The 22,444-nt window shown below is 37.0% G+C and overlaps 1 protein-coding gene across 8 annotated transcripts in view; it reads right to left on the minus strand.

Moving 5' to 3' along the window:
* Positions 1–22,444, minus strand: part of ikzf2 (IKAROS family zinc finger 2) — a 161,130-nt gene that overhangs the window by 45,330 nt on the left and 93,356 nt on the right. For 7 of the 8 annotated variants that reach the window (XM_073046463.1, XM_073046460.1, XM_073046462.1 and 4 more), the window contains exon 4: positions 1,832–2,095. In XM_073046463.1, coding sequence (XP_072902564.1) covers positions 1,832–2,095 — 264 coding nt within the window. The remainder of the gene's footprint in view (positions 1–1,831; positions 2,096–22,444) is intronic. The other variant, XM_073046468.1, reaches the window with a different exon arrangement.

Here is a 22,444-nt window from a genome sequence, read left to right on the forward strand (position 1 = left end):
CTAGCAGCACTAGTAGAAATCACCGCTGCTGTTTCTGGCTAAGAAAGGAAATAGGAAAGAGAAACAATGCAAACAATCTTCTTAAAACATTTCAAATGTTTCCCTAGCAGTTTTCAGATTGCATGTTTGGTCAAGAAAAGCATTTCTTTAATACTTCTTTAGTATCAATAATTTTATTTCCCTTGAATATTTAATGTCTTAGTTTATTATCTGGCATTGAGAACCAAAGAATTTGGTATCAGCAAGTCAATAAAACATAGGTGCCCTCCATATCCATCTACTGCAACATGTGCCACAGTGGTCTTTAAGTCATCATTAACTTGGAATCATCAATGTATAGTCTGCTCTTTCCTTAGCATTTCTAACATACAGAGTTTTTCTGAATGTGTTATTACACTATAAAAGATACCTTAATCTTGATCTCCATGTACATATTTTGTGTTCTTCCCTAGATGCATCCTACGGCCACACTAACTTCATACAACCTCACAGAGGCTATTGAATTCTAAGCTTCACAATATCAACCATCCCACAAAACAAGAATGGCTTGCCAATGATAACCCAGACTCAGGAAATGGATACTAAGACTAAAACCCAAACCACCCTAATGCCTTTTAAAAGTTAGCACATCATAATCAGAGATAACTAAAAATAGTTAGTAAATTGAAAGACAAAATTAATAAAATCATATTCACAATATTCATATTAACTAAAATAAGTTTAAAATTTCTCCATTTACCATACATTTCCAGGACAAGACTTAAGTGAATGTCTATGTTACATAAACTGAAGGGCATTAAGTTGAAAGGTTGGACCCTCAGGAAAGAAGGATATCATATGTACTAGCTACGGATCTCCATATATTCCAGGACTTCCATATAGCAATGCAAGTGTGTGCAGGTCTGGACATGTTAATCTGCTAAGGGGACCTCAATGGCAATTCTTTTCCAAACTACCAATGAAAGGTTTCAAGGGTAAATAAGGTACAACAGACAATTAAATCATTATAAACACTCCCCTTCATTAATGGATACCTTAATAAGTAACAGTGATGCCCATTCTTTTTATAGTCATATTCTCTATTTTTTAAGTATTTTTCTATAAGTTTTCTACAAGTTGTTTTGTATTTATTTACAATGTCTGGGCATTGTTAGCATTTGTGTCAGCCTAATCAACATAAAATATAACCTTAAGAATGTAAAGCAAATGGATAAATTACAGACTACAACAACCTCTAATATTTGCTGTTCTATTTTTTTTTTAAAACAAATTCATTTTATAATGCCTATTATAAATAAAGCTAATTGAATTTAACATTGATGAAGATCTATTCTGGAATTTGTAGGCTCTGATTTCAGTATATTTTCAATAGTTTGCAAACACTACTTATCCAGAACTTTTTAATACTAAAAGAATCAAAATCCTAAATGATAACCAGCAATTGGAAAGTATATCTTGCAAATGAGAAAAATAATGGATTAATACAGTTAGTAATCTGGGAATTGTAGATTTTGCATTATCTTTTGTTGATAATTAACATTGTTATTTCTAAGGCAGCAAAATTCAGTCTGTTTTATAGCAGGCTTATAAAGTATTTGAAAATGCTAGATAATAATCTTAATTATGTCAGCATACATGAGTTTGTGCAACTTTAAAATATTACAAAGATGTATTTACTCACAATTTCTACTTTATTGCACCACACTGGTGATATTTTTAAATTTAACTGTTGGAAAATGTATCTATAGCTAAAAGTGGACCACAATTTGGTTCCTATCGAAGTACACATTTCTTATCTAGTGTACAATCAACTTTTCTTTTTGCTGCTTACCAGTGTGGCTCCGCTTATGTACCATTAGAACATTGGGCCCAATGCAAACCATCCCACAGATGTCACACTTCAGTTTACCATTCGGAAGTCGTACTCCTCCATCAGCTTGTATCTCCTGCCCTTGGTTGCTTTCAGTCATTCCGTTGCTTTCCACCATAGATTCTTCCATGGTGTTCATTTCCTCTTTGCTTCTGGCCTGGTCAACCTGTTTAAGAACTTTTCCATCATCCTCATCACTGTGCATCTCTATCTTGATGGAGTTTGCTGCAAAAACAAACAAAACATTTAGAATAAAAATGTCGTCATGTACAGATAGGTGTTCAAAGTAAAGAAAGGCCGTCTTTTTTCCCTCATTCCACTTCTTTCTCCTAAATACACATGGCTGATAGTCAATTAGGAAACAGAGAATGATGAAAAATAGGTTTCAGTCAAATGAAGTATATTTAACTACTTGCAAACAGAAATGAATTGTGAACAACTGTCATGATATAGAAGAATAGCATTTGTATTGTGTTTTTTAAAACCACTGATCTATTATTACCTGTATGTCACTGAGGCAGTCCTAGCCATTTGTTTTTGTAGATATTGTGGTGTGCAGTTTCCTGCACTCACTGTCTGGGACAGCTCTTGGTGCATGTCTCAGCGGAATGCAATTTCTGGAGTTCTCAGTACTTGCAACAGCACAAGCAGCCAGCCCATTTCCCCCATGTACTCTGATAAAGATCTTTGTTTCATCCAACTTAAAAACATACATAACACACTTTTTCTTCACATATCACATAAGGAACTTTTGATTGTGAAAACCTGTTCATCTATGGAATCTTAAGATTCAGAAGCATTTTACCAGTGTCAATAATTTTGCAACAAGACAAAATGCTGCTTCTCTTTACAATGTTTATAGTTGGCCAAGTAAAATAAAGATATACTGCCTTTAGCTTGATAACTTAGTTCTTTAAGGATTTAAGTACTAGTTATAAAAAGATCTTCTAACCATGCAGAGCTGAAAGAGTAGTTGTTACAAATTCATATGCTAGCCATCTGCACTGAATACTAATATATCCCCATTTATTTTTCCAAGCCTCTTTTTTCATCCTCAAAGCATGAAGGAACAACTCTGGAACTGACTGGTAATACAAAGGTGCACCACACTTAGTACTGTGTATTAATTCTTCAATGCCCAACATTCCTATATTTCTCATGCACTTACAAACTTACATGTGATATCTCCTACACTACAAGGTGAGGAGTTAATAATAAACCCTTCCTTTCTACCTGTTGAAGTTATCATACAATTCATTCTTAATTAATCTTTGATCTGTTCCTTCTGTATTGAGCTTTCAGAATCATACGGCATGTAGTAATTGAAAGAAAACATCTTTATTTAGTTTAAAAGCTTTGTGCTTTATTTTGTTTTAACATTTTATCTACATATACTTTCATTCAAAGCAACTTGCTAGATTTAATGTGATCAGCAACAAGGTCACTTTAGTAGGACCAGAAGAAGATTCCTCACTCCCAAACAAAATTAACTTTTGGAGTTCTGGATAAGTGAAACAAGTTAAGGCTAGTTCCCATTTATTTTCTGCTGGAACGCAATGCAAAAATTGAATTTAAAGCATACCAGTGATTTAAATGGGAATTATGATACATCTTAAATTATATTAAATGTTGTTAGTTTAACTGAATATCTAAGTTTCAAAGAAATGCACAGAATATATTTCAGTCTTCAGAACAATACAGGTGAACTGTTGATTAACTCACCATTCTACCCCAAAAAGGCAAAACTGACATTTTTGTTCCACTAGCTATTCACCATGATAGCGAATAAAAAAAAGTGAGCTATAGGTACTTAAAACAATTTCAAACAATAAACGTTCAAATGCAGGTGTAAATCTATTGCACGGATTTGGTTCAACAGGATTTTTGTCAACTCCAGTTCATTCTGGATGACTAGACTGACACTTGAATGATGGTTTTGTCTTTTGGATTTAATGTACTGAAGTCCCGTTGTCTCTTAGATGGATGTTAAAGATGTAATAGCATCACTCAAGGCACAACTAGGAGATCCTTCAAATATGTTGGTCAACATGTATTCATCAAACACAACCATTAAATATAGATTTCTGGTGCATATCTAATTACAGTTATATGAATTTGCTATGCAAATTGGCTGACATATTTACCCAAACTTCTGACTTAAGTACTCTGCAATCTAGTTCAAATACTAAAGGTACTATGCAAATACAAATTCTTTCAATCATATCTTTGCTTTGATCAAAATGACTCAAACAATGTAAAGGTGAATTAATAACAGATGCTTAATTAGAACAACTGAAATTTGTAAAAAAATGAAATTATTGATATAAGATACTAGGGAGCATGAATCCTGGACTATCCTCACTAGCCAGCACAGTCAGTGCTGCAGCCACACAATGCAAACCAGCAAATCGGATTTGATTCTGATGCAGGGCCTCAATCTGAAACATCAACAACTCCTTTCTCCTCAACCCCGACCCCTCAACAGAGTTTCTCCAGTGGATTGCTTTTTGCTCCAGACTCCAGCATCAGCAGTTTCTTGTGTCTCTAGGTTTGATACTGATCATTGTTGTCAATGTGAAATTTGCACATTTGCCCTGCAACTATGCAGGTTTCTCAAAAAAAATACCAGTAAGTTAATTGGTTCCTGTGAATTGACCCAACAGGAGAGTTGCAAGATAATTAGAAGTAGTCTGAGAAATAAGTAGGGGAATAAGACCGATGAGTATGTGTTTGTGATTGTGCAGATAAAATATTTATTGATTTATTGAGATACATGGATGGGCCATTCCGGCCCTTCGAGCCACATCACCCAGCAACCCCCAATTTAGCCCTAGCTGAATCACAGGATAACTTACAATGACCAGTTAACCAATGAATTGGTACGTCTTTACACTGTAGGAGGAAATCGGAGCACCTGGAGGAAACCCATATGGTCACAGGGAGAATGTACAGAGCACGGTCAGAATTGAACCAGGGTTGCTGGTACTGTAAAGTGCTGTACTAACCACTATGTTACCATACAGCCCTTACCAGGGATGTTGCCTGGGTGAGGGGTGGGGAAATGAATTTTTCAGTTAGGAGGAGAGACAAGACAGGTTATGTTTGTTCTTCCTGAAGTAGAGGAGGCTGAAAAGTGACCCGCTAGGAGGTATACAAAAATTGTGAAAGACAGACATAGGATAAAAGGCAAAATACCATACCCCAAGGCAAAGATGTCCAAGACTAGAGGGTATAGGTTTACACTGAGGGATAAGGGAATCTGTGGAACATTTCATCCAGAACATGGTTGAAGTCTGAACATTTTGCCTGAGAAGTTGGTAGAAGCAAGTACTCACAATATTTAAGATGCATCTGGATGAATAACTGAATTCACAAGGCATAGTAGGCTACTGACCAAGTACTGATAAATAGGATTACTGCAGATAGATTATTTAAGGTCAGCATAAACATAAAGGGGCTATTTCTGTGCTGTATGACTCTATGAGCCTGAGAGTCAATATAGATCCAATGGGCCAGATAGTGGACCAGATAGAATGGGCCAGAAGGTCTTAAAAAAATATGAGAAATACAATATGAATATAGTTCAAAACTCCACGTAATGGAACAGTTATATTTGCAAATTAGCAAAACAGTTTCTGATGTGTGTATTGCAGCCAGTAGAACTATTGGAAACCAAACCATTGAGGGTGAAGTGACTAAAAGGTAAATCTGACGAGTAATTTGTTTTTTATGCTTCCATTCAGGCTCTCAAAAGACAAGAAGATCACAATAAAAATATACTCAACATGAGCAACTCTATTTCCAGAAGTCGCAAATGAGATCAGATCATCATCCCCTCAAATGATCATAGGCCTACAAACACCTCTCACTGTCCACCACCAAGAAATAAAGTCACATTGCAAGACGATCTTTAAAGTGGATTGCCCCAAGTTTTCTGTTTGTAATAGGATCATTATAGTCCAAATAAACCCACACAGGGTATACAAGTTATATAAAATGGCCAGCAGGTGGACAAAGTGACCACAGCTAGGATTACAGCAGCTCATTCACAAATCCAACTATATAAAACAATAATGCATCTTAAAATAGAGAATGGAAGAGCATTTATAAAAAACACTAAAATAGTATAATTGAGATAATGAATTGGAAAGACAAATCAAAATGAGAGGAGGCTGCTGGGGACATAAATACTGGTATAGACCAGTTCAGTTCAATAGCTTGTTTCAGGTATGTAAAATTCTATGAACAGTACAGATTTGTATTGCTATATTACAACAACCATTCTGAACAAGTTAGAAATGCAACATTTAAACAGAATCTCTGATTCTTAAAAGGATATAGTGGATTTTGGTTAATTGGGTTAACTGCTTATTTGGGACAACTATTAAAGAACAAAAAACTAATCTAGAAAATAGCCAGGATTCCCTTTGTTTATTTGAGACACAATGCCATTTAATTGGGGAAGGAGACGCTGAACAGTTTTGAACTTGCATCAGAGCTAGCATTTTCAACCTCTCACTGCTATGGTCAGAAGTTCTCACCAGCTTCAAAAAGGTGACTATTACATCAGTGCCTAAGAAGAGTAGTGTAAGCTGTCTTAATGAAATGCTTTGACAGGTTGGTCATGACTAGAATGAACTCCTGCCTCACCAAGACCTGAACCCACTGCAATTTGCCTATCACCACAATAGGTTAATGGCAGATGCAATCTCAATGGTTCTTCACATGGTCTTACATCACCTGGACAACACAAACACCCATGTCAGAATGCTGTTTGTTGACTATAGCTCAGCGTTTCACACCAACATTCCCACAGTCCTAATCGATAAGCTACAGAACCTGCGCCTCGGTATCTCCCTCTGCAATTGGATCTTCGATTTCCTAGATGAACAATCTGTGCAAATTGGTGATAATATCTCCTCCTCACTGACGATCTTCACTGGCACATCAAAAGGTGTGTGTTTAATGATCTACATCCTCAATACCCATGACTGTGTGGCAAGCATACCTCAAATACAATCCATAAATTCGCTGATGATACACCATCAGTAGAATCTCTGATGGAGATGAGAGGGTGTAAAAGGAGCGAAATATACCAGCTAGTTGAGTGGTGTTGCAGCAACAACCTTGCACTCAACGTCAGTAAGACGAAAGAGCTGATTGTGGACTTCAGGAAGAGTACGAAGAGGGAACATGAATCAATCCTCATAGAGAGATCAGAAGCAGAGAGAGTGAGGAATTTCAAGTTGCTGGGAGTCAAGATCTCTGAGGATCTAACCTGGCTCCAACAAATTGATGCAGCTATAAAGAAGGCAAGACAGTGGCTATATTTCATTAAGAGTTTGAAAAGATTTGGATTGTCACCTAAAACACTCAAACACTTCTATAGACATACTGTGGAAAGCATTCTGACAGGCTGCATTACTGTCTAGTATGGGAGGCCTGCTGCACAGGACCGACAACTACAGAAAGTTGTAAAATTAGTCAATTCCATTTTGGATACTAGCCTCTACAGTATCCAAGATATCTTCAAGAAGCAGTGTCTCAAAAAGGCGGCGTCCATAATTAAGGACTCCATCACCCAGGATGTGCCTTCTTCTCATTGTTACCATATAAAAGAAGGTACAGAAGCCTGAAGGCACACACTCAGTGATTCAGGAACAGCTTCTTCCTCTCTGCCATCCAATTCCTAAATGGACATTGAATCCATGAACATCTCACTTTTTAAAAATTACATTATTTCTATTTTGCACTATTTTTAACCTAACTATTTTATGTATGTATATATATATATATATATATCTACACCTACTGGAATTATTCTACTTATTTTTTCTTTCTGTATTATCATGTATTGTATTGTACTACTATTGCTAAGTTAACAAATTTGACGACAGATGCTGGTGATAATAAACCTGATTCTGATTCAGACATGTGCACTCCCGTGGCCGTTAGACACTCAACCACGCTTAGAGCAAACAGGCTTGAAACAGCATCAGTTGGGTGTGCGTCTCCTCCACCTCCATCACTGTTTAGTTTCCCATCGCCTCCACCCTTAACCAGTCCAAACTGCAGTGAGTGGTCCACTCAGTGGAGAAGATCATTGGCTGTCAGCTACCAACACTAAAAGACCTGTTCATCACCAAAGCAAAGAGCTGGAAAAATTACCACCGACTCCACCAACCCTAGCAGTTATCATTCACCAAATTGCCATCACCACCAGACCTAAATGTCATTTCCGAAACTTCTTTCCTGTCCAGAACAAAACTCACAGGTGTAATACCCTAACTGTCCCTGCACAAAATCCATTAAATGGTCTTTCCTGCCCTTTTGTTCTGAAGATAATTATTTAAGTCTGTTCATGAGTTCATATTTAAAACTGATTATTGACTTTTGTGCTAATTGTTGATTGCTTGTGGCTGTTTGAACTATTGCCTTGTAAATTGTTGATTGTACCGCGTTGTATGTCATGGTATTGTCCTGTGTTTCATGCTTGGCACCAAACCACAATCAATTCCGGTATGTTTCACATACTGATAATAAAGTGATTCCAATTTTCTTTAAAAAGCAGTGATATTTGTCACTGATATTTGGTGAAAAATAAGCAGAAAGACAATTGCTCAGTGTGGTTTCAAGCATTCAGCCTTAGAGATGGCAGCAACGCCTGGGAGTGTAAATTAAACAATTTCATCACTTCAACAAGTTAGATAATACAAAGAATTTGAGGGTATTGACAATCATCATGAATGTTAAATTGTAAATGAAGAACTGGAGGAAGAAATTGCTGAAAATTGTATGAAGACAGTCTGTAATCTACACTAGTTACCTGCACTGATTTACAGTCAATCACTATATAACGAGGTGGAGATACCACCTCTACCAAAGGAGGTGTAAGGTGCTCCTTCCCTCCACTAGCCTACAGGGATCCCTTGGGCAAGGTGTGTGCTTCACTGCTTAGCACTCCGATCAGGGTCGCGTGAAGCCATAGGAGCAGTTGGTGGATGGCCATATGGGCAGCTGGTGCATATCACAGATCCTGGTTATGTGACCGCTGACGCCAGGCAGAGAGCCTCTAAAGAGTACTGATAATGGCTGGGGTCACGTGTCTTTAAAGACACTGCCCAGAAGAAGGCAATGACAAACCAGGTTATATGACATGGCACATAAAGAATGAATGAATGAACATTCAGTCAAAAGAGCAGCATGCACTCAGTTCTCACCTGCTCTAAGGAGCTGTTTGCATGTGACAACAGGCACACTCCGGTACACTGCTTCAACAGGAGGGATAAACCAGGTGAGGATAGTTGGTGGGCCTTATACCCCAGTGAGATAGGGACAAGCCTATCCCAACATGTGAAGTCAGCTCTGCCAGACTGGCGAATGAGATCTACAGTGAGATCCAACAGCCAGGAAGGTGGCTCTGCACCACTCTGTGGAGAGCGAAGGGCAGAACAAGGCTCAGAAGTAGTCATGGTCACCCACTGCAAACAAGGTAAACCCCAGTTGTGATCACTATTCATACTACTGGACCTGGACTTGAAGTCGAGAGAACAGAACTGCCCTAGTGTAACAGCTTTTCCGCTTTAAAAACTCTCTTACACAGGTTTCCTGTTATCGTCAGATTCGACAGATAGCTACCAAACCAACTATTAGAAACTAATACACAATTTTATAGTACTGTAGTAGTATTGATAATGTTCTAATGTGCTTAATTTACACACATAATTTGTTACTCAGTTCAAAAGCAGTTTGTCTTTTTTATATCTTTTTAACTATTTCCATGAAGCTTTGGCTAATTGGGACAGCCGTTTAATTAGGCCAAAATGGACTGATCCCAATGTGTTCCAATTAACCAGAATCCACTGTAGATAAGGGTAAAAGCTAACAATATTAAAAAATAACAGAATAGATCTTTCAATTAGTTAAGGGAAATATAATTAATCGAAACACAGAAAACCTACAGCATGATACAGGCCATTCGGCTCACAAAGCTGTGCCGAACATGTCCTTACCTTAGAAATTACCTAGGGTTACCCACAGCCCTCTATTTTTCTAAGCTCCACATACCTATCCAGGAGTCTCTTAAAAGACCCTATCAGATCTGCCTCCACCACTGTCACCGGCAGCCAATTCCACGCACTCACCATTCTCTGAGTAAAAAACTTACCCTTGACATCTCCTCTGTACCAACTTCCAAGCACCTTAAAACTGTGCCCTCTCATGCGAGCCATTTCAGCCCCGGGAAAAAGCCTCTGACTATCCACACGATCAATGACTCTCATCATCTTATACATCTCTATCAGGTCACTTCTCATCCTCCGTCACTCCAAGGAGAAAAGATCGAGTTCACTCAACCTATTCTCATAAGGCATGCTCCCCAATCCAGGCAACATCCTTGTAAATCTTCTCTATGCCCTATCTATGGTTTCTACATCCTTCCTGTAGTGAGGCAACCAGAACTGAGCACAGTACTCCAAGTGGGGTCTGACCAGGGTCCTATATAACTATAACATTACCTCTCGGCTCCTAAACTCAATCCCATGATTGTTGAAGGCCAATGCACTGTATGCCTTCTTAACCACACAGTCAACCCGCGCAGCAGCTTCGAGTGTCCTATAGCTCGGACCCCAAGATCCCTTTGATCCTTCACACTGCCAAGAGTCTTACCATTAATACTATCTTCTGCCGTCATATTTGACCTACCAAAATGAACCACCTCACACTCATCTAGGTTGAACTCCATCTGCCATTTCTCAGCCTAGTTTTGCATCTTATCAATATCCGGCTGTAACCTGACAGCCCTCAACACCATCTACAACACCCCCAACCTTTGTGTCATCAGCAAATTTACTAACCCATCCCTCCACTTCCTCATCCAGGTCATTTATAAAAATCACGAAGAGTAGGGGTCCCAGAGCAGATCCCTGAGGCACAACGATAGTCACTGACCTCCACGCAGAATATGACCCATCTACAATAAGGTTTAGCAATGAGAAGAAGCTTCAGAATGATATGATTCTCAAGTTTTGGAGATTTCTGTTAGTCACTTAGTTCTAAGAAGATCCAAAAGAATACATGGGAAAAGTAGCTGCTTCAAGGTCCCAATTTCAATCCTGACATTAGTTTCAGCATGGAGCTTGCCTGTTGAGAACATGGGCATAGGTCAACTGCTGATTTATGTAAAACATGGCAGGAGAATCAAAGGAAAGTTGATGGGTAAGTGAGGAAGAATAAATTGCGGCATTGCAGAGAAGTGAGGAGGGGGAAATGAAACTAATCGATTGAGAGTCAGCATGGAGACAACAGGCTGAATGACCTTATGTACCATAAGCAAACACCATCAGAAAATGTCTGAAAACAAACCACTTTTCATTTGGATATTTCACATACACGTCTACCCCACTGAGCTATATTAAACTAAATTAGCCTACATTAGTTGTAAACTTCCCATAAGCTTCACTAATAGATCAAGAATACATAAGCTTGAGATGAAAACAAATATATTTTTGTGTTAGGCCAAAACTTAAGAAATATTTATTAAATTCTACAATTTAAATTTAACGCTACTAACATTACTTTATAAAGGAACAATGAGAAAATACAAGTTTTATTCAAATTAGTCCTAATTATGACAATTCTCTAACATTTGAAAACCTTACTTTAAAATACTTTGTAGTTATCATTGATGGTTTGCTCTTTAAAGTGGAAATAATTCTAATTTGAACATGCAGCGTCCAAGTTAATCATGATGTTTGGATTCTAAAGTATATCTGTTGTCTCTGGGTAATTATTAATAGCATTTGTGTCTAGCAATGAGTATTACATCTTTGGTTGCAATATAACAAATATATAGATCGTATTTGTTAATTGTTTATGTAATAATTCACTCCAGGTTACCACTGTACATGTGATTCATTTTGTGTCTAGGACAAGCAATGATCAAGCCTAAGGCTACTTATGTAATCCCAGAATTCCATCTCCTAACTGTAGAAACGAACTTGTTTGTGAGTTGGAAGAGTGAAATCTTCAGTTAAATGCCACAACATTAGTGTTAAATACAGGTTAGTTTCTATTGAGGCTGATTAGATGCATTGTGCAGGATATCATACTTAGGATACACTTTTGCCCTTTAGAAAAAAGCATTGAAAATTATAAGGTTCAGCCAGGAATTAGAATTACATAAAATAGAAAAAAAAATGAGGTGCTGGTATTCTGAAATAAAAAAACAAAAAGTTTTTAAAATACACAGCAAGTCAGGCTATATTATACAGATGCACAAAATGAAATAAGGTATCAAATAAGGTAATAGTTCTGGTCATGGATCAGTGACTGAAAAGTTAACTCTTTTCTATCCTCACAAAATATTGGCTGACATGTTGAATTATTCTTAAGGAAATACAAGCTAGTTTACAAAATGTTCGGGGTCCTGTTAGTGGGTCTGAAATGCTTAGGGTGTTTGGTTAGATGGATAGAAATTTAGGTGAAACGGTGGGAAGTCAGAATCCGAACTAGAAAACATCTCCTTTCTTACAGCAAAGGAAGGGTGAAGGAGTTCCATAAGACTGCTGTAATTATGGAAGAGATTGCTTGTGAGTTGTAGTTGTAATAAATTATGGATTTCCATAATGTTCTGAAATTTGTTTTTTTTTCAAACGTTGTTACTCTGGTAGAAAGTGCAGTTACAAAGCATAAGTAATGTGAAACTGGTAAGTTCAGAGGACAAACTTGATCCTTGGCTTATAGTCTATTGACAATTTCTTACATCTGTAAATACATAATGTCAGATCAATTTCTTGGCAAAAGGCTGCATGTGGAATCACAGTACTCTAATTTGAAATGTGTAACTTTGTCTGCAGTTTCAAGAAATGAATAATTTGAGATTAACACAGAAGTTATCAATAGCTGTTAAACTGAATCTATTTCAAATGTCAGTTGGGTATTGTGACAAGAAGACTGAAATTTTGACAGTTATTAAAATGACTAACACAAAAGAAAGGAAGCAGGACTCGCATCCATACTGTACCTTTCTCAGGACATCTCCTTACACCTATAAAATATTATTTTATCTGTCATTTGCTTGAACAGAAGAAATATGGCAACTAATTTTGAAAAATATAGTCTCCCCAGATAATGATGTGACATTAAATAGATTCTTCACTGGGTTCATTAATGCCTTCATAAATTTTGCAATCAACTAGATTCAATAATCATATTGCCAAATCTCCTTTAATACAAATAATAAAAGTGGTAGAAAAAACATTTCAACTAGTTTCTTTTAAAGATATAGTCATAAATGCTTGCCAAATACTTTTAAAATATTCAACACAAGTTTGTTTCTTGAAATTTTAATTTAAAATATGAAAATAGCAATTTTAGAAAAGAAAAACTGTGAACCTTATGAGATTTAAACAACATCAAACTTCAGAGGGGCAAGTTTTTTTTACAGCAAGTGATGGAAGCCTTCGATGGTGATAGAGACAGAAACATTAGGGACTGTTTTAGATGTTCAGATAGGCACATGAATGCGAGAAAAATGGAAGTGTATGGACATTGTGAAGGCAGAAGAGATTAGTTTAGTTAGCCTTTCAATTACTAATTTAACTGGTTCGGCACAACATTGTGGGCCGAAGGGCCTGTTCCTACGCTGTACTGATCTATGCTATATGTTCTGTCATAAAAGCAAAACCAGCTTCTATCGAACAAATCATTCCATAAAAGTAGAAGACTATTTTCAAAAAAAGATTGTGATGAATATAGTCTATAAACATGAAATGTAAGCCGTCTCTTAAATTTCTTTAGCAATTTAAATCATGTACTTGATAATAATACGTAACTATAGTGCTCCTTAAAGTCGTAACAATTAGCTTCTTTAGTCACTCTGCAAAACCAAAATGTCAAATACCAGTAATTAAAAAGGACTACTAATAATGCAGAAAATATGAATTTTATTGTCACAAAGGCTGTTTGGGGTGTTACTTTCAATAGAGAAGCTGCTATATACAAGGCTTTCAGATTTTAAACAAATAACTCATACATTATTCTCCTTTAGAGAAGTAAACCTGTGGTGATTACTATGTCTAGTTTGAAAGTGATGCTGCTGTCACACTTATGTAGATAATTCTTTCCTTTAAATTCATTTTTCTGAAATGTTCATTTGTTAACCATTCTGAATTTTTTTTGATAGATGGCAGTAAAATTATGCTAAATGAATGTTTTGAAGTGATTGTAATATAACACCCAGTCCATAACGAAAGCCATCACTACCTTTGCAGAACAATTAGATGAAGCAATAAATATTAAGCATGAAAATAAATATAGAAAAAATATACAAATTGAAATTAATTTAGCATTTCACTTTAATTTTAAAACATTAAAATATGTACACTAGGATTTCACATATTCTGAATCTATATAAAGGATCTGAATTTTACTGTACTTATTTACAATTTATGCCATTCCTTAAGGAGGGCTGCACAGACAAGATAGAGCACTACAGGCCAGTGAGCCTAACATCAGTGGAAGAAAATCTGTTGGACGGGATTCTGAGAAACAGTATTTATTTTCATTCATAAAGGCAAGAATTGATTTGGGATTAGTCATTATGGCTTTGTACACCAGAAATCATGAATTTAATTTACTTGAAGAACTGATTAAGACAATTGATAAGGGCAGGATGGTACATGTTGGTTATATCGACTTTAGCAAGGCCTTTGACAAGGTCCGCATGGTAGGGTGGCCTGGAAGGTTAGTACACAAGACTCAGGGCAAGTTAGTGAACTGGATACAAAATTGATCTGGTTGCAGAAGAAGTAAAAGTAGGCAGTGGAGAGCTGCTGTTTGATTGAAGGCCTATGACCTGTGGAGTGGCACAGGGATCGGTGCTCAGGCTCGTGTTGAATGTCATATATGTTAATGATTTGGTTTAGAATGTCAGTTGCATGATTAACAAATTTGCAGATGACACCAAAACTGGGGATATAGTGGACAATGAAAAAGGTTATCCAAAGTTACAATGGGAAAGTTAGCAAAGGAATAGAAGATGGAATATTAACTCAGATCAATGCGAAGTGATGCTGTAGGGTTTCACAATAAACTGAAGTGAGGCATTTTATGTTTAAGGAAATCTGTAATGCATTTTATTGAACTGCAAAACCTAAAGACAAAAGTGCACTAAAAATCTTTACGTAACCATGTCATCACGTCAGACCAGCCTCTTAAAGCGAAACCCCAACTCAACATCAATGGTTGTGAATTATGTCACATTTCTCCCAATTACATTACTCTACAATGCAATCTGGCAAGTTAAACTAGGCCAGGACTTACACAAATGACAAGGATTTAGAGAGTATTGTTGACATACAGACTTGGGGTTATAGAATCATATACAGCACAATACAGGCTCTTCAGACACAGTGCCCACCCAGATGGACCAAAATTCTTGCATTCAGCCCATGTCCCTGTAAGCCCTACTCCTCCATGTACTTATTCAATTGCTTTTTAAATAATACTATTGTACCTTCCTCAAACGCTTCCAATGGCAGTTCAATTAGTTCAATTTTTAGTCCTTTGGATTAAAAAGTCCCCCCTTCAGACTGCTATTAAATTTTTCTCCTCATCCTAAACCTACTCTGGAGAAAAGATATTTCTCATCCACCTTATTTATGCTTCTAATTAAATTTTAAATATTTCTTAAAGCTCACCCCTCATTTGCCAATGTTCCAAGGAATAAAGGGTCAGCCTAGCCAGCTTCTCCCAATAACACTGATCTTTTAGTACTGGCAACATCTTCACAAATCTTTCCAACGTCTTTCTTATAACAGGGTGACCAAAACTACAAGCAGTATTCTAAATCCAACCTCATCAATGACTTACATATAAAACAACAATATGATGTCCCAATGTCAGTGCCTTTACTGATGAAGGCCAGAGTGCTAAATGGCTTTTTTGCCAACTTCTCTACCTGTGACCACTTTCAATGGACTAGGCAATTGCACTCCAAAATCCCTTTCTAGTGCCCTACCACTCATAGTACAAAGCCTACTCTGGTTTGACTTTTCAAAGTGCATCATCTCATTGTTAAATGTATGGAAATCCATTTGCTATTCCTTGGCCTACTTCTGTAACTGATGAAAATCCCTTTGTGATCAACAATAACCTTCTGCACTTTCAACAACACATCATAATTTTATGTCATCTACAAAGTTATTGATTATGGCATATAAGCATATAGCTCCCTGAAACTGGCGACACAAGTAGACAAGAAGATCACAAAGGCCAATGATATGCTTGCCTTCATGAGCTATGGCTTTGAATACAAGTTGTAACATCATGTTATAGTTGTACAAAGCATTGGTGAAACCACACTTAGAACATTGTATGCAGTTCTGTTTGCAATGCTATAGAAAGAATGTGATTGAACACCAGAGGATGCATAAATGAATCACAAAGATCTTACCAAAACTGGAGGGCGTGAATGTAAAGTTAAAATTGGATAAACTGAGATTTTTTTCCCCTCCAGTGGAGGCGAATTGAAGGGCGACCTTATAGGGTCATAAGGAACACAGGTAGGTTCAAAGTTGGTCTTTTACTAACTTTGGTTTGCCAAAAACCAGAGGGCATAGATTTAAAGTAAGAGGAAAGATTTAAAGGGAACCTGAGGAGCACGGTTTTCACTCAGAGGTGGTGGGTTTATAGAACAAATTGACAGGGTAAGTGTTAGAGGCAGGTAAAATTACAACAATCAAAATATATTTTGACTTGAAAAGTTCAGTAATATAGGCCAAATGCAGGCAAATGGAGGCAGCTTAGGTAGGCATCTTGATCAGCAGGGATATCTAGCCATCAAGGGCCTGTTTTCATGCTAAATAACTAGCTTACAATTTAGGATACATTCTGGATGTCAGGGGAGAAGAATTCATTTCATTCTTTTAAATAGAGATCAGCAAATTTCACTGACATGTGGATTTGCCAGAGCTGAGATCTTCCCAAAGAGTCAAAAGATGTGAATTTATTTTTAGATATGAGGGAATTAAATGGTATCTGGTCAGTGCAGAAGTAGCATGAAGCAAAAGACCAACCAAGATTTTACTGGATAACCTACTTTTGCTCAGATCTCCCATTTTGATATATATATTCTTAAGTGAACCTAGAGCACTGCACACAATGCAAGATTCATCATTCCCTGCAAATACAAATAGCATTAGACCACCCATATAAAACCCCAAAAAAGATTATTACAATGGCAAGAACACTAGAAGCATTGTGAAAAGAGTATTACAAGGGCCTTTACAAAGATAGTTTGCTGACAAAACCATTTAGTGGCATGCTGAACCACTCTCCACAGAGGGTCTCATGCCATATTATCACACCTAATCCAACTATAATCACAACACAGACCTTGCCCACTGTACATCAGAAGGAGAAGGCAAGAGGAACCAGAGCTATGAGGAACCTCATGAACTTACTTCATGATAAAATCCATTCCATTAGATCACAGCACGAGTTGAGAGGTAGTTCAATTAAAAATATAAGAAACAGAAGCAAGAATATATTACTTGGCCTCTTGGGATTGCTATGCCATTCTATGAAATCACAGCCAATCTGTTACATTAAACAACACTTTTCTGCACTGTATCTCTGTATTCCCTAAGTATCTAAAATCTATAGCAAGGAACCACATTCTACAGATCTCCTTGGTAGTAAATTCTAAAGATTCATCATTTTATAGATGAAGAAATTTCTCCTAATCTCTGTCCTACATAGCCTCTCACTTTTTATAAAACAGTGACTCTTTGTTCCAGACAACCCTATCAAGGCAAATAATAGTTTTGCATCTATTCTTTCATGCCCTTTGAGGATTTTCTGTTTCAATGAATACTCTCATCCACCCTAAAAAAATGCAGACCTAGTCTGTTTAATCTCTTCTCCAAACACAACCTTCCAGAAATTAATTTGGTTAACCTCTGCACTTTTCCCTCAATCCCAAATGTATCCCTGCTTTGGTAGGATATTCAGACCTGAACACAATGTTCAAGATGAAGTCTCACCAGGTTAAGACACATAATTTTATTGTCTTGATGAAGAGTCTTGGCCTGAAACGCTGAGTGTTTATTCTTTTCCATAGACGCTGTCTGACTTTCATGTGCTTACAGAGAATCTTATTTGACAGGTTACCACTTAACCTATTCCTGTTAATGATCTTCAGTGTTATGGAAGTCTCATCATTTCCTTTTGACATTCAGCACTGCCCAAAGTCCAATAGAAACATCCTGGAGATCCTGGAGTAACCAAAAATATTCCCTTAATCAGGCACTTAATTACTGTGCCTGTAACAACAAACTGAAGACTGATGTCCAACAATGAGATGTCAACTCCTATACCTGCAAAACCATTCTGCTATACAGAGAGCTAAAAATAGAAATTGTTGAACAATTTCTCTTCTTCTCTTAAAAGTGCTGAGCAATGTTCTATTCTTCCTTCTATCTGAGTAGCTCTCAAGGCACTGAAAAATGCTCTCCACATGCATTGATTAATGCAGGCTCACTCAGGATACTAATGTCCTTTGCACTTCCAGATGACATTTCACTGCAGTCCATCACTTAAGCAATGTTTGCCATGTGTTTTCCACCTGAAAGGAGGTAATTCATAAAATATTCTACCGTATGACCTATGCCACTTTGTAAGTCAAGGGCAGCAATCAGATTTGCATTTTAGCACAAGCAGATGGATTCCAAATCCCATATCATTCTTACTTAGAAATAAATCATCCCTTTCTGGTATACTTGCTCATTCTCCCTGCACCATAGGGGCTGTCCTCAAAATAGCATGTTGGATTTCATTCACCACAACTATGGTAGCAGATCAGGAAGGTTCTATCTAAATTAAGATATATTTTTTTATATATAGCAGAGTAAATAGTCCTAGGCCCAAATGTTCTGACTTTAAATTGGATAGTCTTGTTATGAAAATTCTGGTTTAATCAGAATCAGAATCAGGTTTATTATCACCGGCATGTGTTATAAAATTTGTTAACTCAGCAGCAGTTCAATGCAATACATAATATAGAAGAAAAAACAAAATAATAACAATAAATAAAATTAATTACAGTATATGTATATTGAATAAATTTAAAATCATGCAAAAAACAAATAATATAGATTTAAAAAGTGAGGTAGTGTTCAAAGGTTCAATGTCCATTTAGGAATTGGATGGCAGAGGGGAAGAAGCTGTTCCTGAATTGCTGAGTGTGTGCCTTCAGGCTTCTGTACCTCCTACCTGATGGTAACAGTGAGAAAAGGACATGTCCTGGGTGCTGGAAGTCCTTAATAATGAATGCTGCCTTTAGTTAGCTACCAGAGGAGAAATGGTGAGAGAATGAAAACTACCAAAGTGAGAACAATAGCATTATATCTATGGGCCCAATGTCACACTTCTCAGATGTGTTATTATCTGGCCTCACAATCTGCTGAAGGAAACAACACTGGAGTCTTGTTGTGCCCTTGGTCCCCCTTCCAGTTCAGCATTCACATAAAAGGTGGCTGCTGCATTTGGAGCAATTAATGCTTTGACTTCCGTCTGCAAGGTCTAACATCAGTTACAAAGGTTTTGACATACAGTATTACTAATCAAAAATTGCAGGATCCAGGCAAGACTGAAAATGAACTCCACACAATCTCTATAACATTTCACACAGGTTATTGGATGAGCAAGATAATATCTCAAGTATCTGCACAAGGATGCCCATTACTCTTCATCTACAGCTGCAATGGCATAGCCTTCAATGAAGACCTTTAGAGCTAAAATGGTGTAACTTCCTCTCCAGCTGTTAATTGCTCTTGATCTGACTAAGGTACACTTGTGTTTGTATAGTTACCATATTAAAACACATTATGCTTTTAAATCACCCTTTATTTTTTGTTAATTGCTTATTCTGAGCTAGTGAAAGCAAGGAAGATGTACTAATGTAACATCGTCTTTTACCTAATCTAGTTCTTATGGAATTGCCACTGGGGGCAGCTATAAGTGATATTTCCTGTATGTGTGAAGTGAAACAGTTGCAATAGTAGGATCACGGGGGGGGGGGGGGGGGGAGAAGCAAAAAAAAAAAAGCATGGTTGAACCGTCTGGATATCATAGAATGGAGAAGCTTGCAGGATAGAGGGCATATAAAATGTAAGGAAGAGGACTAGATAGTATAAGCATACCATCTTTGAAAGTCACTGGTCCTGTACCAATCAAGCACATGCACTCTGTCCTCCAGATTATTGAGCGTGTGAGTAGGATAGAATCAAGTTGTAACAGAAACAGCCCCTTTGAACCAAGGTGTCCATACCTACCAAAATGTCTACTGAAGCTAGTCACAGTTGTCAGAGTTTGGCCCATATCTCTCTAATTAATTTCCTGTCCATGTGCCTGTCTAAATATGTTTTAAATGTTGTACCTACCTGTACAGCTTCTTCAGGCAGCTCATTCCATACACCTACCACCCTCTGTGTGAGAATTATATTTATCAGTTCCTTGCCAAATCATTTCCCTCTATTCCCTTTTAAAGCTTTCTCCTCTCCCCTTCAGTCTCTGTTCTCTAGTTTTAGAGCTTCCTACCTTGGGAAGCTTGTGGCCATTCACCTTTCCCATCCCTTTCGTGATTTTATAAACCTCTCAGCCACCTATGTTCTAGGAAAAATGTCCCAACCTATCCAGAATTTCTTTCCTTATAGCTCAAGCCCTCCTATTTGGAGAACATTAGGACAAACAGTGGACCTAGCATTGATTCCCGTAGCATACCACTGGTCACATGCCTCCAATATGAAAAGCAACCTTCCACTTCCACCCGTTGACATGTTCCACCAAGACAATTTTGTAGCCAATTGGCCAGCTCACCCTAGATCCCATGGGATCAAGACTAGCCTACTATGAGGGACCTTGTTAAAGCCATTGCAAAAGTACACATAGACAATATTCACAGTCTGCCCTCATCAATCATCTTTGTCACATCTTGAAGAACTCAAATTGAATTGGTAAGATATCATTTTCCAACAAGTAAACTACACTGACTATCCCTAATCAATCCTTGCCTTACAAAATGCTGGTAGGTCAATTCAATATTTTCAAGTGAGAGAAAAAATATTCTCCTCATCATAATATGCTTATTTATGTGTATACAATATGTCTGCCATGGTAAAATAGTTATAAGGCAAGAGATTATACATACAAAGTATTAATATTGGAAGAGTGGTAAACATACAAACACAGTACTGCTGGCAGATGGAATGTCCCCTTTTAAACCTTATCCCTCTCACCTTAAATCCCAGAGGTCACCTAAACTTTTGAGGTCTCAAACCATTATGATATCAGAACCAAATCTAAAGTTATCATTACAGATATTTATTAATTTGGTTAAATTCTTCCACCAGAGCTTTATTTCTGGTGGAAGAAATATTTGGTTACCTTCTTCCACCATATCTGAGATTCCTGAGATCTGGATTGTTACAATTTTTCTCATTTCTATTAACAAAACATTGTTCCCACTTTAACACCTACGAAAGCATGACTGCTTCAAGTACTGACTAAATCAAAGAGTAGTTTCAAATTGTGGATAAATTTAGCTGTCACCTCCCCTTTAACTGGTACAGATGTGATACAGTCCGCCTTGGTCAGTTTCAGCAGGTGCACAAGATTCCTGAAATTACTCAGGTTTACTACATGCAAATGGAAAAAGTACATTGTGTGTGATTCCTCTGCAGCATTTATATATGCTTGCACAATAAGCATATATAAACAGGGCACATTACTAACATAATTTGAAAGAATTCCCTCATTCAGTACCATTTTAGAATACACTTTCACGGCTTATAAACTTATGGCTTCACATTTCTGATTTAATCTAATTCTTTCCCCTTTCCAGATGTTCACCATCATTAAGGTATTGACAAAAGCAAACATGTGAATATCAAAAGTTTAAAATAAATATAGAATATGACAGAAATAAACAATGTCCATCAATATATAAAAGAGATAAGATATTAACAATTTGGATAAAAATTAATCCAGGATTGGCAATGCTATCTCAAATTAAGATGAAGAAGTATTTTAAATGTTTGAAAAAGATTCCATGTGCTGGTACAAAAAAAATCCCCACTTGAAGCATTAAACTGCTTATTGATTTTTGGATGTTGATATATCTGCATCCTCAGAACCATTAGGTTGTGATATTAAATCAAGGCCACACCTTCCATCTTGGGTGGGTATAAAAGATGCAATCAAACTTTAATTTGAGAAAAAATATATCTCTCATTAACATCATTGATGGACCAGATGATCAAGGATCCATGAAAATTACCTTTGTGAAAACCTGCCTTACACAAATTGCACACTAATCCCATTATATATATATATATATATTTAAGATGCAGTTGATAGATTTTTGCATAGCAGGATAAGAAAGGGTAATGAAGAAATGGCACATAGGTGGAGCTGAGTCCTCAGCTAGATAAGCCATGATTTTACTGAATGGTGGAGCAGGCTGGATGAGCCAGATGGCCTACTGCTCTAATGATTACTTTAATAACACTTTAA

This window comes from Hemitrygon akajei, chromosome 5 (genome assembly GCF_048418815.1).
Source record: "Hemitrygon akajei chromosome 5, sHemAka1.3, whole genome shotgun sequence".
Taxonomy (NCBI): Eukaryota; Metazoa; Chordata; class Chondrichthyes; order Myliobatiformes; family Dasyatidae; genus Hemitrygon; species Hemitrygon akajei.